The sequence below is a fragment of the Physella acuta genome, unplaced genomic scaffold (genome assembly GCF_028476545.2).
Source record: "Physella acuta isolate Inbredline_101_S28 unplaced genomic scaffold, ASM2847654v3 ptg000216l, whole genome shotgun sequence".
Classification (NCBI taxonomy): domain Eukaryota; kingdom Metazoa; phylum Mollusca; class Gastropoda; family Physidae; genus Physella; species Physella acuta.
The window spans coordinates 62,819-84,081 of record NW_026731735.1 but is presented as its reverse complement, the minus strand read 5'-3'; the positions used below and the strand labels follow the sequence as shown (position 1 = coordinate 84,081).

At 33.9% G+C, this 21,263-nt stretch overlaps 2 protein-coding genes across 4 annotated transcripts; one reads left to right on the top strand and one right to left on the bottom strand.

The window, feature by feature from the left end:
• Positions 1–260: 260 nt before the first annotated feature.
• Positions 261–12,519, top strand: LOC131937644 (glycerol-3-phosphate dehydrogenase [NAD(+)], cytoplasmic). 3 transcript variants are annotated; one of them, XM_059295234.1, is made up of 10 exons: positions 261–401; positions 5,311–5,491; positions 6,129–6,269; positions 6,389–6,530; positions 6,687–6,799; positions 6,949–7,069; positions 8,053–8,162; positions 8,378–8,398; positions 8,744–8,850; positions 9,995–12,519. In XM_059295234.1, exons 1-10 carry the CDS (start codon positions 358–360, stop codon positions 10,089–10,091), a joined length of 1,077 nt encoding a protein of 358 aa, XP_059151217.1. In that variant the 5' UTR covers positions 261–357; the 3' UTR covers positions 10,092–12,519. The 3 variants fall into 3 exon arrangements, with proteins under 3 accessions (XP_059151217.1, XP_059151216.1, XP_059151218.1); XM_059295233.1 differs by lacking the exon at positions 261–401 and adding an exon at positions 1,756–1,930; XM_059295235.1 differs by lacking the exons at positions 261–401; positions 8,378–8,398 and adding an exon at positions 1,756–1,930.
• On the bottom strand, positions 12,514–19,874 carry LOC131937643 (eIF5-mimic protein 2). The gene is made up of 12 exons (XM_059295232.1): positions 19,746–19,874; positions 16,017–16,081; positions 15,731–15,907; positions 15,531–15,640; positions 15,298–15,363; positions 15,075–15,210; positions 14,688–14,797; positions 14,430–14,600; positions 14,260–14,325; positions 13,914–14,133; positions 13,701–13,823; positions 12,514–13,458 (listed from the first exon to the last, which is right to left on the bottom strand). Exons 2-12 carry the CDS (start codon positions 16,075–16,077, stop codon positions 13,427–13,429), a joined length of 1,272 nt encoding a protein of 423 aa, XP_059151215.1. The 5' UTR covers positions 16,078–16,081; positions 19,746–19,874; the 3' UTR covers positions 12,514–13,426.
• Positions 19,875–21,263: the final 1,389 nt, after the last annotated feature.

Here is a 21,263-nt window from a genome sequence, read left to right as displayed (position 1 = left end):
GTCCGCACCCTCCGCCCCCCCCCCCCCTCGCTACGCCCCTGACATTATACAATATAGCGACCAACGCTTTTTTTTTTACTATACTTTTCTCGCATATATAAATGCTTATTATTATTAAAGAATGTATGTATTTATTATTAATTTGTGAGATTGAATGTTATACTTTACGTTTTTGTTCTAAGTTTGCACAGCACACAGAAAACATTTGACGCACCAGCAAATCACGTTCATTACTGGTGTGCACCAAAACGTCACTGAAAGATCCATTGTTTGTTTGGATGAAGCGACTCCTGGATGATAAAACAAGAATTCTTTTCTAAAACTCGATAAAGTGACTATTGGTTTACAAAATCAATCATGTCTGACCGAAAACGTATCGGACTCATAGGCTCTGGTTGTTGGTGGGTTATTAGTGGTCACTTTTTTTAATTAGTTCAATAATAGATCTAGATCTTGATCTAGATCTAGAATCTACATTTTAGAAACTAGCTAGATTCTAGATCTAGAATTTACTCTACGAATACTATTCTAGACCAAGGGTCATACTCATAGAAAACCACCCCTCCCCGGGATTCAGCAGAGTTTCTTCCAGCCCCCCCCCCCCCCCCAACAAGATGGAATTTATATAGTAAAAATACTTTTACTACTGTCCGCCGAGGGATAGTGTGGTCAGCATTATGGCTTTATGCCCAACCGCCTTTGTTTCCCTTATCCGGATTCGAACTCAAGACTCTCGGGTTAGCAGTCTAGTTCTACCGCTAGTTTTAGGCCACGCCATCCCACACATGATACGTACAGTGCCTAAAAAATCTGCTGGTAGGCTAGGAAGGGTCAAACAATTAAGGAATCCCGAATCTTTAAAATCTATGGAATAAAATTATCAGCATAGCGGATTATTCCCCCCCCCTCTCCCCACAACCCCGCTCTCATGTTTTTCTTTCGAATTAATATCCAAAAGTGAGATATTATGCGCCTAAAGTAATGTTAAGATAAATAGCCAATCAACAATAGATTTTTTTTTATTCTAGAAGGTAAATAGACCTAGCCAGAGGCGTAGCGATGTGGGGGGGGGGGGGGGGCAGGGGGGACATATGTCCCCGGGCGCCGACCTTAGGTGGCGCCAAAATGGGTTGTAAAAGCAAATTAAAATGTCAATTTAGCTGCAGTTTGGGGGGGGGGGGTGCAAATTGAAAATTTGCTCGGGGGGGGGGGGGGGGCAAATTGAAAGTTTGTCCCCGGGCGCCGGGAAGGGTCGCTACGCCTCTGGACCTAGCTGTAGTTCTACGTGTTTGTTGGTAAGCCTATGGAGTAGTCAATAAATTTAGGTTTAAAAATTCGGACATATTTTAAATAATTAAAACTTTTGATTAGAGTCAACTGTGTTACCTGTAACATCAAAATAGCAGCTGGAAATATAATCAATATTATTGGCAGTTTTAACGGTCGCTTCTACCCTAAACTAAACTGTTTATCTTCTCACACTTTCTTACTTGGAAAACGTTCAAATAAACTTTTTACACTCATTTTTTTAAGATAAGCTAGGGGACATAATCACGGTATCTTTTATTATAAAGATTGTCATAAGTTACAACCCCTTTTTGTAAATCTTTGTTTTACGAAAATTGCATGATTTTAGTTTATTTAAAATGTATGTGTAGTAAATAATATACGCTAGTCTTGGATTACAATGTCAATGTTAAATTAAGATTTAATTGATTAATGAATATAAAAGTACGGAAACGAGTGTGAAGGCAGTTGTTGAAGGTCAAGGTCAATGTTGGGGATCCAGAAATAGGGCAGACAACACAGACCTATGTTGAAGGCTTTAAAAGTATTTTAAATATTTAGATCTATCAGTTCAGTTGTTAATTTTTTACTGCAAAATGTCAGAAGTTAAAAAGCGTGTCTGTATAATTGGTTCTGGTAACTGGTAAGTTCATTAAGACTTTTTGAAGTTAATAAGCGAAGGTCCTTGGAAACCTATTATTACTAGATCTATTAATTATAAATAATTAATTAAAGTAGAGTATGCCTACCTATAGATTTAGATCTACCTACAGTGAAACAGTCGACAGCAGTAGTTCACTGGTTAAGCTAGGCTGGTAGATCTAGATCTAGAGTCTAGATTTGGATTATTTAGTTAGTATAGTAAATAGTAGTTAGATCTAGATTCTAGTAGACTATTATTATTCTAGATTTCATAGATTAGCTCAAAGACCAACAGTAAAGGTTAAAAAAAACATGAATTTTGCTTGCCCTTGTTGCAGTAATCAAATTTAAATGGCAAAGGCTATTCCCACCCCACTGATAGCCGACCACACAACAGGGCCCTAGCACCAGATGACAGATGCTAAATAAATAATAGAGTAAAGTGGCGTCTGCGGACAGACATAGCAAAAAAAACGGAAGTGCCGATTTCCATTGAGCGCCATTCAGTAACCGCTTCACATAGAAACAAACCGAAAGTACCGCCTCACTCCGCATTCTTTCTAGTTTAATGACGTCTGATTCATTTTGTATTCATACGCATAGCATTGAATGTATTAACATTTTCAGTGGTGAGACTCTGTGCGGACAGTAAGTGCACTTTTTTTTTACATTTTATTTTCTGTGCGCACACTTGCTCCTTATGCGGACAAGGCATATTTTGTTCATTTTATTTCTATTTAAATGATTGAAATAGACACGTTTGATGATCAAAAATATTTTTAAAACCTAAAAACATTACTAAAAACTTATAGATCTAGATTTAGACTTAAATTTATTTATAAATCTGGAGTATCAAGATTAGTTCAAAGCTCCTTTTTACTTAAAGTGTAAGAAATATATTCTACTCTGATTTTTCATTAGTGTCCGCAAAAGGTTAACCCTCAAAAAAGATGCGGACACCCCAATTTTTCCTCTAAGATGGCTTAAACAACCTTAACTATGATATTTATAGCTTTCTATATATATATATAAGCTATTTATAGTTAACCCAGTTAACTAAGCTATGATTGGTTCGATTTATTCCTCTAATCCGGAGACTAGTGCTCTTCATCCGGGTGAGGTTCCCTTTCATAAAACGTCATACATCGCAACTTTGAAAAATTCCAATTAATCTCCCTATTGAGTGAAATAGAAGAAATGGACTCAGATGTGTTTAAAAATGGACATGCTTTGTGTTGTTTGCATTAGTTTCCTATAAAACATTCATACAATTATTGTTTAAGCGAAAAACAGCAAGGTGTCCGCACAGAGGCAACTGTCCGCATACGCCACTTTACTCTAGTAAATATTAAAATATGACTCATAATGACTGGGAATAATATCTTACAATAATAAAAGTATTTATTGTGACTGGGGAGTGAGGTATAGATTAAGAGAGCAGTGCTATTTTTTTTCGAAGTGTCTACTCGGAATAAGATTTTTCGGCAAAAGATAGTTCTGCGCATGCGCAGTGACCTAGGGTTAGGGCTAGAATGAGGGTTAGGGGTAGGATTAGGGATAGGATTAGGGCTAGGGTTAGGGATAGGATTAGGGATAGGGTTAAGGATAGGATTAGGGTTGGTATTAGGGTTCTGCGGTTGTAAACACACGCATGCGCAGTACCATCGAAAACATCGCCGCTAAGTTGTAGTTTCTCTCCATTGCGCATGCGTATTGCATGCGTATCTTATTCCGACTAGAATCGGCCATTTTTTTTATTGTGTTATATTTTTAATCTTTTATTTAAAAAATATGATTGTTAAAGTAAAGTTTAGTTTAGCTTTTCTTTTAGGCTCATATCAGACATAGATCTAGATCTATCTGATCTGCTACAGGCTACGACCGGCTACGTGGGTCATAGATGATCAATTATACACTCTAAATCTATACTAGACTATTAGACTAAAATTAGATCAAGTAATTTTAAAATAAATGATACTAATTAAGCATCAGTTTAGTTGGCTGTTCACATTGCTTGTTATTCAACTATCAATTACCATTAAAAATTAACAGAATAAATATCAGGTGAAATAGAATGTCTTTTTCATCAGTTTCCATCACACTTTTGTGTTTTTTCTTTTCTCTAAGCAAAAATCTAGGGGACAGATTTTTTTTTTTTAATGCCTTTATACCAACAATTACGTCACAAATGAAAAAACAATTAACAAAAGTAACCCTTCCATGAGTAACTGGTAATTAATATATTTTGATAATAAGAGGCATAGCAATAAGGCATCTGATGGGTTTGAACCAGCACCTTCCGGCACGACAGCCACTCCCCAAGTCCGCCTGACCACTCATCTTCATCTTTAGGGTATTTTTAACATTAAACCTAGCAAAAATTGCTGGTAAGGCAATAATACTATTCCTGCCCCCCACCTGTTTTTAACCCTCCATAAAACTTTTTTGTAGGTAACATAGATGACTTCTTAGATCTCAGCGCAACAAAATAGCATGTTATCATTATGTCATATAAATGACCATCATGGTCCAGCAGGGAGGAAATCACAGAGGAATCAGTAGCCCTCCCTTAAACATTCCTCACCTCCTTTAAACCATTACGTTATCACCATGAAACTTCTGATCCCTTTGTAGATAACATAGATGGCTGTTCTTAGATCTCAACCACCCCTTTTTTTACATCAAAAAATCTAAACTCAGAACAGCTACATGCTATGCCTTCTAATAGGCCTACTTTAAACTACAAGACTGTAGGCCCTACGTAGACATACAATTGGACTGGGTGCAATGGGGTCTAGTGAAAGCATAAACTAGTGTTTGGGTTAGGAAGTAATGAGTTTTATTGTGTAGTTAGTCTAAACTAGGATATGCCTCATGCCTTGGCTCCACATGCCCCAAATGCTGAGATTTGGGTATGGCTATGAATACTAAATTGAACCAATTTAAACTAAATTTGTAATGCCCTTTGTTATTATTTTTTTATGTGTAAGATGTGTTTGTATAATGCAATATTTTCAATTCTAAAAAATGCTTGGATTAGTAGAAATCTTTTAAAATACACAGGTGCTAAAAAGTACCCATTATGAATTCATTATGAAAGATTTTGAGGCTTAGAATAAAGTAAATAATTTCCGATTTTGCAGTTAATATGAAATGACAAAAAATATGCATTCATTGAAATGTATCAAATGTATTGTAGTGTCTATAAATAATAGCACAATTATGTATTATTCCTTTTTTTTTTTTGACTAGCACTATGCTATCATTTAAGTATGATTAAAGTACTCGTATATATAATTCTATGTAAATTTGAAGACCCTGTGTTTCAACTTTTTAAATTTTGTTTTTTTAAATGCTGATAATATTTTTTCTTATCTTAAGGGGCTCTGCCATTGCCAAAATTGTTGGATCAAATGTTGCAGCCAATGAGAATTTGTTTGAGCCTGAAATCTTGATGTATGTGTATGAAGAGATTGTCAATGGACAGAAACTCACTGACATAATCAACACAGAGCATGAGAATGTCAAATACTTGCCTGATATCAAACTTCCAACCAATGTGGTAAGCATCAGTCCTTCGTATTCAATTTTTTTTTCTGTTCTAGAGAGATCTCTGGCTGGTAGTTCCGTAGTGTTTGTCAGATACCAAGTATTGTTGGCTTGGGGCAGCCACACATTTAGGGAGAAAAAAAAATTCCATATCAAAACATCTAACCAATGCTCATTGCAGATTATTCTTGGATAGACAGAATGAAAAGCAGGCTTAAGTGTGAGTCTTTGCAGCAAATGGCACATAACATGTTAACATGCAATACCTGATTGTGTTGAAGGAAATCATTATTAGTACTCATAAGAAGCAGTGGTCTACACATAGCTGTTAAGTGCAAGATCAAAACATAGTGTCTTTCCTACTATACTGTTCATGTTCCTGATCTTTGATATTTTATAAACTCAAATACAAGATTTAACTACTAAATTTACAAATTCCCAACATCTGTTGACTGTTTGTTCTGGCATTTTGAATACCAAACAAAAATAATAGTTTTCCATGATTTATTTGTCTCACTCAGTTTATTTTTTACTCTGCTGGTTTTTTTTTATTTTGCCACTGCATGTAAGTAAGTTATAAATAGCTTAAGAGATGAAAGGTCAAGATTATTGAATCGTTTGAAGATCATTTTGATGTTACAATCAAACAGATTGCTATCCCTGATGTGGTCAGAGCTTGTACCAATGCAGACATTCTTATCTTTGTGCTACCTCATCAATTTGTGAGAGATACTTGCCTGAAGATGAGAGATTTTATCAAACCTAATGCTCTAGGAGTTTCACTCATCAAAGTAATTACTCCTTTTAAAAATTGTAATATGTAAATAAATAAATTTGTGGTCTTATTTAATTTTTTTTTTTAAGATTTTGGTTTCCAGATAAAAAATAATAATTCTTGCCTTTAACACAGGGATTCATTCTGTCAGAAACAGAAGGGATTCAGCTAGTCTCAAAGGTCATAAGCGAAACTTTGGGAATTGAAACTGCTGTCCTAATGGGTGCCAATTTGGCAACTGAAGTTGCCAGTGAAATGTTTTGTGAAACAACGATTGGTGAGAGATTTTTACTGTTTTGCAGAAATTAAACTAGAAAGTGTTGTAAATAAAAGAATCTGCTTTTACTCTTACTATAATTATTTTAGATTTTTACTGTTATGTATTGTTGACAGCACATAAAATGACAGAATTTATTTTCAAATTTTTTATTAGCTTGTGGGAATGAAAGCTACAAATCTGTGTTGAATTCATTGTTTGAGACGCCATATTTTCGCTGTAAAATTATCAGAAATGTAGCAGGAGTTGAGTCTTGTGGAGCTTTGAAGGTAAACAGATCAAAATTTATCAACCAGAAAATGCTACACTTTGTTTACGTTTTCAAGAGACTATTCTTTATTAAAATTAAAGGCCTATAGCATATTAAATATATTAATCAATACATTTTATGCTTTAAATTCCTCTTTTTTTTGGGCAGAATGTAGTAGGTATTGGTGCTGGTATTGTTGATGGGTTAGGCTACGGAGACAACACTAAAGCTGCTGTTATCAGACTGGGCTTGATGGAGATGATGAAATTTACTAAAGTTTTTCTTGGAAGTAAGCCTCTACTCATTTTGTCCCTTCCTGCCTGACTTACTTTTTGTTCTCTATTCCTCAGCCCTACATATCACTATTACAATCAGTGGCTTCCTGACTAGATATTATTTTGCCATGTGCACAAATCTTATGCGATGAGAAAAAAATATTAACATCTAGAGTTAAAGCAGTCCTGTTCAGTTTATTATTATCAAACTTATTATCAAACCAATTTACATCTTATTAAACTTGTGATTTTATTTACTCTGCCTAACCTAATAAACTTCATTTGCATCAACCTATCTCAACCATAATGACATGACTAGGCCGTAGAGATTAACTAAAACATTTGTCCTTTTTTTTATAATGTACAAAAGAGAAAGAAAGTTTGGCTATTCCTCTTTCAAATAAACATTATGTGCAGTAAAAGTCAAATACTTTTGTATTCGCAAACAGTACTCCTGTTTGATGGAAACTCTTTCTGCTGGGCATGAGGGAATTGTTTTAGAAAGTAACATTGTACATGACGGCATGAGGGAACAGTTTTAGAAAGTAACATGGGCATGAGGGAAGGGAAATGGAAAAATAATAAAGTATGCACTCAGTGCTGTAAAGGTATGGCGTGGTCTAGCGGTAGAGAGCTGGACTGCTAGCCCGTAAGTCTCGAGTTCGAATCAAGTCAGTAGATCGTCCCTGAGTCCACCCAACTCTGATGGGTACCTAACTCATGTTAGGGAAAGTAAAGGCGGCTGGGCATAGTGCTGACCACACTATCTCTTCATATGCTGAGGTAACAGAAACAAGTGAACTCTACTTCACTTGCCCTATAGACCGTCAGGTTTGAAAGGGAAATTTACCTTTTACCCAGTGCGGTAAGGGCTACTGGCATTGGTTTAAAAATTGTTTTTCATGTCAAATGTAGGCCTACAAGAGTGGGAGACTGTATGTCTACTTTTTTTTCTGTGTACAGCTGGTATTACTGTATACTTTTATTTTGACATCAGCCGATGACAAATCAGTTTTCTTTGAGAGTTGTGGTATCGCTGACTTAGTTGCTACCTGCCATGGTGGCAGAAATCGTCTGCTGGGAGAAGCAGTTGTCAAATCAATGAAGGTGGGGAATTACTTTTTTAATTGAAATTAATGATTAAAAATAACACACTTACTAAATATTTAAAGATCTCTTATAAGAATCCAAGATTGGTGGCTTACAATAACAGTTTGTTCGTGAAAATGCTAACATTACATTTTTTGTATTCTGAAATTTGGTGCATATTTTAGCCTCTCTATTTAAAAAATTATATTCACTTCTATAACTCTTGATTCCAGAAACGTGGAATGGCTGGCGTGGTAATAATCTGAGAATTTGTTCATTCATGGTTTTACATTCATGTTAATTCATTTGATATTCATGTTTACTTTTAATTTTATGGGCTGATTCTTTTGCCCCATCAAGAGCTAAAATGTGTTTCTTTTGGTGCTATAATAATGTAAACATTACATCTTAATTTGTTCTGTTTAAATAGTTTATTTACAGAACATAACATTATCTTACAGTACAGTTGCTCTGAAATGTTTCACTTCATTGAATCAATATACTGCTCTGTGTTGTTTATGTTTTATGTGACATTTACGTAAATGGAATTTAATTTTAGAAAGCATTATTAAAAACTATTTTATTTTTAAATTTATTAGGATATTCGACTTTTGGAGAAAGAAATTTTGAGAGGACAAAGTTTTCAAGGTCCACTGATCGCCAAAGAAATTTATGGTTACTTGAAAGAAATCAATATGTTAGATCAGTAAGTGAGACTTTGTTATTATCAGTATCAGAGGGTTTGGTATCTTTCTTGGCTCTTTCAGTGTTGTTGATCAATACTGAACTTTCCAATTCTTTACACACAAAAATGAAACTGTCCTATTCTGTTGAAAGTAATGTTAACCATCATATTCTGCAAATTTTGATTGATCAAACTGAAGTATTTATTAACAATTATTTTCATAATAAATATTATGTTTATCTTGTACTTGACTTGATACTTTAAAACCCCCTGAGGAGCAAAGAGCTGCAGCTGCAACTCTCTACCATACTTTTAGACAGCTCACTTTAGCTGAATCCATGTAAGCCCAGCAGTGCTTGCTTCTCCTTCCACTGTTCTTCTTCAGTATTCATTTGGTCAGCCTACTGTTTTTCCCTTGTGTGTTCTAGTCCAACACCTGCAATGTTAACCTCTTAACTCCATTTACAGGCTTTAATATTTCTGTCAAATAGGCTGTTGCTTTGTGGTATGCCATTGGATTTCGTTGGTTATTTTGTCTAGAATCTTATCTTAGAATTTGTTGTAGACATCTGTTAACAATTATTTTCTGTTGGTATTTGACCTGATAACCTCCCAGATCTCTGAACCTTAACATTTGTTTAGAAGATTCTTATTTTGCTCTGAAATGACAAGGATGTGCAACTCCATATCTGACCTTCTTGAAATGGCTTTTTATGTCCTTGTCTGCTCCCCAATCCTTGTTTATCTCCCTTCCCAAACATGTGATTTTGTTTGTCTTTTGTATGTTCTCTCCTTTTAGCTAAATGGATAGGTCCTAGTTGTTATTCATTCTGATGACATTTGTTTTATTTCTATTGATTTTGAGTCCTACTTTGGATTTTTCTTATAGTCTATTCAGTTTGGTTTTGGGCTTGTTGTTTGTGAGATAGTAATGTTTATCTTGTATATAAAGAAATATCCTAATAAAAGTTTTAAAGCTTTCTATGTTTATCTTGCAGAAAATTGTTAACTGCTTTACAAGATTTATTAGGACCTTTTATGTTTGAGTGTAACACATTTACAAAATGTATGCATATTTTATTTTACCATCTGGTACCTTGGTAACAGTTAGTAAAATAACATACAACGTATGTGGTTTAACTGACCATTGTTTGAACCTTGCCAGGTTTCCATTGTTTGTAGCAGTACACAGGATCTGCACACGGGAGGTTGACCCTAGGAACTTTATTGACTGTCTACGAGACCACCCTGAACATATGTAGGCTTTACGTCCATATTTTGTCATGTATGAACCTGCTTTCATGATATTATTGTGATTTCCAATGCTCTCTGTGGCTTGTGACAAGTCTTTGGACTTAACACACATTCATATCATTTCAATACATGCCATGTAGGTATGTTTATATTAGCTCCCCTGTAATGGAGCTTAGCTATTATTCAAAGTAATTGTCAATATAAAGTGTAGTTAGATGATAGAGAAGTATTATGTAATAATGTTATTTTACAGGATTTAAAGTTTCTTACTAAAACTAGTGTTGCCTTATAACAGTTGAGTATTATTTAGTAGTTTATTCAGATACTTATGTTATTAATATAATTTATTACATTTTTTTAGTTGTAGCTCGGTAGAAATGTTTCTTTAAATCCTTGCAAAAGCAACATTATTAAACTTTGATAATCATATAAGGATCTATATGTATATTAAAAATGTGTTTGCAATTGATTAAAAACATAAATGCTTTTTACAAAAGCACTTTTCATATAGTAAAGTTGATATTTTTACAAATTAATATAATTTTTTAAAGCTGTGATTCCTTATCTTTTTTCAAAGTTTTTTTGTCTTTATAACATTACATTTTAAATTAAGGTGATACTCTTCAGGGTAGCTTTATTTATATTCATTATTTTATTTTAAATTACACTCAGTTAGTAATGTGGCCTTCTGTTATAATGTCCTGATACCTATGCAGAGATTATATAACAAGTAGTTTAAAATTACAATTTCTGGAAGGAGAAACACCACATTCTTTTGTTTATACAGCAAACAAAATTTCTTAGTATAACTTAATGTCTATTTAGTAAACTTTTCACCATAATAATTTCATTTTCTAATCTTTGGAAAAAAAAACTAGTTCTGTTAACGCTTAGCTCAAATTAATATTGTGACAAATTTTCTACCCTTGTTTTTTATCAGCTCAGATTATACACATTTAATTTTTTTAATAATTCTGTTGTTTTTTTTTTACTTGTTTTACTAAATAATTGGTATTTTAAGATGCAAGTCTTAAATTAACTTTAACCAGAAATCATAACAATCCAGTATGATCCGATCAATTGGCTAAAGAAGTGATTTTAGAAGAAACACTGATAAGTACTACAATGATTTTTTCTGTAGGTATCCTGAAGTTTTTGCCATCATTTACTTTTTTATATATTTAGTTTGCATTTGAAGTTTATACTGTTGCTGGGTGACAAGTATTATATTTCTTAACCTTTAATATTGGAGATGTAGAAGTATTTTCTAATTGTTTTCTGTTTCTGATGGGGGAAAATCTCACTTTTTCAAAAAACTTTTATTCAGTTGAGCTTTTTAAGACTTTTACTAGCTCTATTCATGAGCAAATCCACTCAACTCAAGTACCTGAAAAGCTGGTTGGGTAGTTACTCCACTCATCTACCCTCTATATTTTAAAGTTGTGAGAAAGGGTTAACTATAATTTTATTTGATGTGTGATTTACTGCTGTATCTTGTAAAACAATTTACATGTAAATAGTCAAGTTCAGAAACCTAAGCTGTAGTAAAGGAATAAAAAGGTTATGAATTATGTTTGTATTGAAATGTAACCTAAATTTTCCTATTGAATGTATCATTGACCTATTGGTATGATTCTTTAGTGTGCTCCTTATTAACCTTTCTCAGCAGATAATCAACATCCTTGCATGTATTTGTCTAGTGCAACAAGAAATTTGTTTTAACTCAGGATTCATTTAGTTGAAAGTAATGTATTTTCAGTACATGAAAATTGGACCTCTGAATGGAACTGCTAGCTAGCATGTAATTTTTTGAAGATTATTCACTGCATTGGTGCATTCCAACTAAATCTAGTACATTTTTTATGTACTGTAAGAGTGAACAAATAAGAATATGCTTAATTATTTTTTACAATTACGATCTTAGTGAATTTTTTTTTGTCATTTCCATCCAGTTTTACACCCTGATTGTTTTATGAATTTCAATAACAATATCAAGCTAACTTACAATGCCTAATTAAGTTAATTAGGTTTAGAATAAGCAGGTACCTGTATACAATTTATCTTGACACTATACAAATTATCTATCTTTAGAATCAATGTCCATTTTTATCTTAAAAAAGCATTGTATGGTTTTCCTATCCTAAATTGTAATGAATAAATTGTTTTGATCTTTGGTTCTATAATACAGGCTTTATTTTGTTTTAATCATAAGCTGGATTTTAAGATTGTCAGGTGTAATGACTTAGCTACCTGACTGCTAAGTAACAAAATCTGCCTCAGGGCAAGCAAATTAATCAGCTGTAATGCTGGTGTAGACAAATCTATACAGCTTATCTTTTGCCACCTTGTGGGAATCCTGTATACCATTTAAAAAACCCCACTAATTTTACTGATTAAAACACTATACAAAGATAATCAGAACAAATCCAGAATAGTTCCATATTTTATTTACAGAAGAAATTTGCAAATGGGCATTTGAAGTTGACTGTGCAGATGAAATGTATTCTTAGAGTGAATAGTTAATCTTCAAGTGATGGTTCATTGTTGCTGAAAATTAAATGACAAGACAACCATACAGAACCTAAATCATGCATTTACTCGCTCAATGACTGCATGGAATAAGGCAAATTGTGAAATGTGAATTTCCAGCTGCAGTAGCATTAACAGTGCCCATACATGGTTGGGCATCAAATACCTGAGTAATTGCACACAATAAGCAATCAAGCACAACTTTCATTAATGTACACATTGTGGCAAACACCCACAAGATGAAGAAGAGGGACACTCAACTCATTCAGTACACCACCCAAAGCAAGTTTTAAAAAGAGACCTAATGGTTTAATAATTACTACAACAGTGAACTAGTTTTTAGCTGATATATACAACATATTAATTACAAAGACACTTCTCTAAAAATTGCAATTTCAAAATAAACATGAAACAATTGCCTGCACATTAGAAACTTAATAGAATGCAGAAGGGAAGCCAAAAATTTTGATGACATGCATAATTTCTTAATTTAAACATTTTACTCAAGTATACTATGAAAAGTAATCATTTGGAATGATAACCCTTAAAATCACATGATCCAAAATCAAGTGAAGGAAACCAACCTTAATACAAATAATTGCATTCAACATATACTGTAGTGTATTTATAATTATATTTATTTAAGCAATTTAGTTTCCAAAGATGAGAACATAAAAAATATAATAAATAGATGCTTGCAATGATGTAAAAATTTCCTTGGCCGGGTAAACAGGAAAGTCCAAACTAGCACATGAAGAAAAACAATTAACTACAAGATCTGTATACACCCAACAGATCAAGTTCTATTTAGGTTTCAATCTTCCTCTCCTTCTTCTTCGTCAGACTCTGTAAAATTTAAATACCAATTAAATTTCTTCACAAAATAATCATGTCAGATGTTAATGGATAACAAGCTTTGAAAATGCTCAAAATATTGCTCAGTCGAGTTTAAAATGATAATCATTTACCAATACTGGAGTAATACGAACGAGACAAATTAATCATCACTGCAACAGAGCATTACTAACAAATTGGGTTAACTTTTAATCAACAGTTTAAAAAATGTGTAAATCTAAAAAATCTCTCACCCTCCTCTGCATTTTGTAGCCACTCGACAAACTTTTTCATCTGTTCCAGGAAGACACTCTTACCCTTGGCACTGTGGCTATCTTTGTACCACTTGAGGATCACATCTTCGCTAATAACTTCATCTAAAAAAAACAATGTAACAGAATCAGTACATTTCAATAACTCAATGTAAAGCAAGAATGAAAAACCATACAAAAGGGGGAAAAACTTACTTTTGTACAGTAGCATGATGATTTTTTGAAAAGATTTTAAGAAGTTCATGTTTTCATAACAGAATTCCTGAACTTTGAGCATCAGGGCAAGTTCAGACTTGCCAGATCTGGCAGTGACCTTAAGTAAAGGACAATATTGACGAAGATGTTTGAGGGCCTGTTCTGCCACTAGGTCTTCTTTTTTGTTCCACTCAACAGCAGCCATTACAGAGTTCCAAATCTGAAAAATAAATAAACCTTTAATTGCTTATCTTGATACTTTATTTGTCTCAGATATAAAGTGAACAGCACACTATTTTACATGACATGATTTACAGAATTATGACAGATTTATAAAAGAACCTACAGAAATGGTTACTTCTGTTTCTGACATTCCCTGTTTCTCAAGCAAATCCGTAACATATTCAATCATCTGGAAGGAAGAAAAAGAACATTTGTAAAAGTTATTAGGTAATATAGAAAAATTTTGTATTGGCATTACACCTAACTTACAGCCACTTGAATGACATAACTTACATCTGGCACTGAGCTTTCATCCTTTATCATATCTGCCAGGTTTTTCTGGGCTTCTTTCTTTGCCTTCGAAGCCATCTGAGCCGTTTGCATGTCTGCGATGGCTCCAAGGCCACGTTCCCGAAAGAAGGAAGCGAAGTTTTCCTGATTCCTCTTGTTTAGGGGGAATATTTCCTAAAGAAGCAAAATAAAGATTACTCTAAGCTTGACAGTATTACCCCTCTAAAATCTAGATTTAAAAGGTGAAATGATTTTACTTACCATAAGCCTAGTGTCTACCTGCTGTTTTTTCAGGGCTGCACAAATGGAATTGATGTCCTTTTCTGCTAACCAAGTTGCAAACATTGTGACAGCAAACTCTTGCGAGATTCCTAAAATGGATAATTATAAACGTTATATTTTCAAAAAGGTACACAAAATTATAAAATTAACTGAACAAAGCCAAAACAATTTTGGAGAAACAATAAGTCCATTTTTAATTTTTTTAAATATGCTCACCACAATGCTCAGTAATAAAAAATGTGTAATCAATTACCAACAATGGCATAATACGAACGAGACAATTGAATCATCACGGCATTTGAGCATTTCAATTACTGTACATTTAAAAGTGTCTACATTGTATTTAAAAATATGCAATGTCATTACCTTCCTTAACAAGATGGTCCTCAAATAAACTGAGCAGGATGCGAGGTGTACATAATGCATTGGCTAAAATAATACCAGTAATCCTAGCCAGTTTCTCTCTCTCTTCAACTGAAAAGCCTTTCTGGAACATTAGGATCTAAGAAAGAAAGTTTTCACATTATAGATGTTATTGTAAGAAAATATTTTTAAATTTTCAAAAAATTTAAGGAGACATTTTTCCTACCTTTTTCAGGTCATCCTCAAATGCTTTTTCCAGATACTTGTACCTTCGGATGAGCTTGTAAAATACCTTTAAGTAAGAATATTTCATTGAACTAGAATTATTAGCACCCAAAATGTTATCCGTGATAAAATAATTGCAATAGGTGTTTAATGTTTTAAAAACATGGGACTAATGATTCATTTTTAAGAAAATAATTTTTTAAATCCTTAATAAAATAAAATAATGCAACCTACATTGTAAAATTTGGTAAGCTGGACAAGATCTCCATCCCACCTGAACACACAAATATCTGACCTGACGGGCTTGCCAGAGTCAACACTCTCAACTATAAAACCTCCTGGGGCTAAAAAATAAATATCATAATCAGATTTTCTCTAAACGAATTTTTAAACGCTTGAAACTATACTGAAATCTACCAATCAATAATAGTTACCAAGAATCCCCCCAGCAAACAAAATATCGAAGAGGACTTCTGCATATCTCCTGTAATTGAGTTTTGATCCTTCTCTGTCCAGATAACGAGAAACCTGGTCTAGATCTCCCCCACATTCACCTAGCCCTGCAATGATGGAATCTCGAAAAGCTGTTGGATCGTACTTTTCTTTTTCATCTGAAAAATATAACCAATGATACTTTTGTGTAAGGAACAACTCTGGCAAAATAAAGGTGGTAAAGTAATAAATCAAAAATGTATTTGAGAATAAAATTGTTATGCCTACCCCTTTTTCGGGTCTTCAGACGGGTGCCTGATAGTGTTGGTTTTTCTGCCTTTTGACTCATATACCTGACAAAATGAGGTTAAAGTTTTACATTAGTGGAATCTGCTGTCTTTTTCAGCTTTAAATTTATAATAAAGGGATAAGTTGTATGCTCAGAAAGTTTAAAATTAAATCATTAACCAAACATGGTATTAATACGAACGAGACAAAAATGATCATCACTGCATACAATAAAAATACTTAACGTTTTGCTCAATGTTACAATTTATGCAGCTTAGTATAAACAAGCTAAGCTATTAGAGTATTAGTCAAATAAGTGACATGTGAGGTGCAAAGGTCACCAAAAATTTTAAGGCATGGCTGTGAGCCCTCAAGTAACTTTTTTTTTACAACTGAAGTTAGTTTACACTTCAGACTCCTGCTTGTGTTTTATTTGTGTCAAAACACCCTTTTTGATACTACTATGACACTGCAAAGCATAGATAAAGATAAGCCTACCCATTACAAATTTAAGACCTAAACAAAAAATTCAGTTTCAAAAGAATTCATGGCACATGGAAAACATGAATAAGTGCACATCTGGAAATAAAATATAGATCTAGATCTATGCCATATTTGTGTTTCTAGCTCTATTCTGGTATACTAGATCTAGGGTAGACTGCTCTAACTTCGACCGAGTTCTAACTTCGACCGATTTCTTACTATGGGCGGAAAAAAAATATATAAACATTTGTACAAACACCATTGGCCAAAATAAATTATATATTTAGTTACACACTTGAATTGTGGGGGATTTTCCTTATTTAAGTTCATATCTATTTTTAATCGTTTTCGCGCTCTTGAACGGCAAATATTAAGTACAACTCGCCCGTGAATTTTCTCGCGTGAAAATGATGAATTCAGTTTTTGCTGTCTTAGGGGTGTCGTGCTTCACAATGCTCAAAACACATTTAATTTATAAAATAAAATTTTTAAAATTATATTAACGCTTATAAAATAGGTTGTAGTATATGTGTGTGTTTTTATTTTTTTTAATTTAATAAAAATGTAAAAACAAATATTGAAAAACAAATCGGTCGAAGTTAAAACCACTTAAAATTGGCATAGTTCTAACTTCGACCAACTGAAAAACTTGCCCCTAAAAACATAATTTTGCATGAATTATCTTAGTTTAATTATAGTTTTATTGAATAGTTTAATCAGCAGAGCATTCCTTTTTCATAAGATCTAAATGTAACTGAAAATAATAGTGCCATATGTAAAAGACCTAACGATTAATACCCCCACCCCACCCTAGTCAAGCCTGCGCCATCTATTCATTATTTAGTATAGCTATTTTATAATTAAACAGCATTTCTACCCCAATATAGCCCTACACATTTATTTTATTTTAATTCCCTGATATTTTGACAACGTTAAACCATAGATTTATTGGAAAAAAACAATAATTTACATATAGGCTTATAGCGGTCGAAGTTAGAGCAAGGCGCTGGTCGAAGTTAGAGCAACCCGGTCGAAGTTAAAACCAAACATAACGAAGTGAGGTCTATGTCTAGACTTGCATATAAGAATTATTATCTTAATGATGATTGGTTAACTATTTATACCAAACCAATCGGCAGAGGATAACGTTTTTAATGGTGTAAAAATGAAACCTCTATGTTGATTAGTTTACGGAATATACCGAAGAGAAGCGAATTTACGGCTCGGGCGAAAACGAATCGGTCGAAGTTAGAGCAGTCTACCCTATAGTTTTTAGCAAAATCTTTAAGCTAACTGTTGATTGGTTCAAGTTTTGCTGCTGATCCTAAACTTGGTCACTTCATTCATGTGGGGTAGTGTAAAAGGAGAATACTCAATACTGCATACAGCACAACTTAAAAATTGCCCTATGCCTCAATTTCCTGAAAGTGGCATAAAAGGATGACACGGAAATGTTCATTAACGTAAAATTAACATAGGAAGTGATGTGTTCTCTCATAAAAAAAAGCATCCAAATTAATAAAATAGCTGGATCTGCGAACAGTCCAAGAAACCTGCAAGTGATTTCAACATTGATAATTCTAGGGATTTTGGTAAAAAAACACTAATCATCATATAAAAATAAAAATTACATATTCTTGTAGAGCTCAACTATATGAAAACAAAACAAAAAAGATTTTCCGTCTAGCTCAAATAGTTTTTTTTTAGCGAATTTTTTTGTGAGGGGTGGAATCCCCTTGCTTTTGCATTGGCCAATTGTGACAAATGATGGTATACCTGAATAAATTGAGCATAATTATTTTACTTGCAGTTGTATTTTGTTCATATTTGCAGAGTTTAACTAGAATGATATATAGAACTTGTAAATGCTATTGAAATGAATAAAAATAATACAGAACTGATATTTTTGTGTTGGCTTCCTCCCATAACCCCAAAAAACTGTGTGCTGCGCAAATATGAAAATGTTTCTAAAGCCATATTTTATATAAATACAGCAAATGAAAGAACTACAAAGTTAGAAATCTAAAGTAAATGACTTGAACACTGTTATGTGCATATAATTGCCTCATTATTTTGGGCAGGTGAAGTAGAGTCCATATATAAAAGCCATTTTGTAATAAAATTTGAAGTTATCAGATCAATGTTTTTATGTGTGAATTGTGTATGGATTCTGATTTTCAGCATATAACTATATCTAAGGGTAAGTAGAACTTGAATACTTAAAATTACAGTTAGCACAATGCTAGTGTATAGCAACAGACAGGTAACCTAGATCTAGGTCTGACTCTTGTCAGGCTAGTCTGACAAAATTGGATTTTAGGAAAAACATATTCTGCAAAACTAGAACTAGAGCTGAAAAAATTAAAGATGAGTATGTAAATATATTTTGAAATAAAAAAATTAGGAGATTTGTTTGCACATGCCATAAGAATGCTGTTATTAGTTGATCAAACTTAAAGGCCGGAAGATCGGGATGAAAAAATATAACAATGGTGGCAGCGTGACCTACATACAGTGACTACGTTCGGAGCAGTATAACTAATGTCGGAGTCAAAATATCCAAAAACAAATTTCATTTCCACATACTTAAGATATGTCTGATCAGTAATCTACTCTCACCTAGAATAATCTTTTAAAAAATCGTGATTCCAACGTATTTGAAACTAGCCTTCATACAGGGGGAAGACCAAAGCAGAGACAGCGTGCGATCAGATCGCTAAGCCATCAAAACAATGGGAAAACCATTCTACTTTTCATTTAACATTAGGAAATGACCTTTTAAACTTAATTAATTACCATAAATTAAAAACTTATTAGTATGCAAAACCAAATCTCGTGCGACCGGTATCAGAAAGTAATGGGCGATTTCGGGTCATGTTTTTACCGCGATCTCGGCCGATACCGACAACCCTAATAATTCCTACCATCGTAATTTGGAACTTTAGGATTACTTTTAAAATGTTAATTCTAGTAAATCTTGATTCTAGATCTAAGTAAGAAATATAAACTGAAAGAATACCACGAGAATAAAAAAAAATAAACGATTTTTTAAAATTAATATCGAAATTAGGTCACCAATGCGTCCATATTTTCCTCGTAAAATGATAAAACAAAGAGATGGGGTGGGGTGAAATGAAAATGTTTCTACAACATTTAATATAAACTTGACCACGATCTCACTCATCCAAACTGATAATTACAGACAGAGCCTAGGTGTTTAGCTTCAAATTAGACATTAAATGATACCTGTTGTTATTTTACTGGGCTATTTTCCGGCTAACACGCTCTTAACAGTCGAAGAAGTATGGAAGGTTGAAATCTATTTCTCGTACACTCACGCAAAGTCTCGCGGTAGCGATATCAAAGGAAGTAGGCCTATGCACAGATCCTAAAAGTACATTGGTCCTTCGTGTAAAATTAGGCTATCTTTATTTATATCCAAAATTTAATGGGCCAAGTTTTTTAAAATTTTTAATAACTACTGTAGGCTTGTAGGCCCGGCATTATTATGTGAATGTTTAATATTATATACACACATACATATAGATAGATAGAGATCTATATACATACATTTATAGCCTAAATAGAGTATATAGGCTATATAGAGCCTACTGTTGTGTTCAATAAAAAAATTGGTCCCAGCGACTTTTTACTATCATATATGATACCATCGTACATTTTTGCGCCCCCTAAGGTCGGCGTCCGGGGACTCTGTCAAAATATAGTATTTTAATCAATTGCCATTTAAGAAGTGTTCTAAAACGCGACATAACGTCTAAAAAATTCGTTTTCTCACATTGCTTTTTTTATAATGCAAAAGTGTGACGTCGCAAGATCTGACCCCCCCCCTCCCCCTCATCACACACCGTCACAAAATTACGGACCCCCCCCCCTCCCCCCTACGAGTGCGACGTCTTTTAAGGACGACCCCTTAGAGAAATTTGAAACTTCCGGGTGTGGGGGGGGGCGCACTTAAAATGTCAAGGGAGGGGGTGGACACTGGTTAAAGTATATATTTTCTATATATTATCTCAGAATATTTGTTTGTATTGTGTTTATGTGTAAAAATATAAATAATCCTTATTAGGATTACTATGTTATTTTTTTTTTTTTTGTTTCTGGTTGATACAATTTAAAGCTTATTTATGTCTTGTAAATTTATTTATTTTTTCGTGTGAAAAAATGTCCAACATTTCTGACGGCACTTATAAGTACCAAACGATGTTTGGAGCCAGTGGCGGATTATGGGTGGGGGGGGCTGAGAGAGGAGCATCCAAGGGCCCCCGACAGAGGCGTAGCGAGGGGGTGGGGCGGGGGGGGACATATGTCACCGGGCGCCGACCTTAGGGGGGGGGGGCGCCAAATTGAAAGTTTGAGGGGAGTGCAAATGAAAAGTTCGAAGGGGGGTGCAAATCGAAAGTTTGAGAGGGGGGGGGCTGCAAATGAAAAGTTCGAGGGGGGTGCAAATAGAAAGTTTGTCCCCGGGCGCCGGGAAGGGTCGCTACGCCTCTGGCCCCCGAATTCTTCCCCTTCCCCCCCCCCCCCCCCAATTTTTTTTCTCTTACAAAACATAATAAATATCACTTCAATGCATAATTGTTGGTTTTATAGTACAAAAAACTATGTTTTTCATTTTTTTCTTTCATAATATTAAACATGTCCACACACTTTATAATTAATACAAGCTGCCACCCTCTTCTTTCTAAATATTGTTTACATAACGCTGATGCTCCGTTAAAAACATAGTGCGGACAAGCGTTCCCT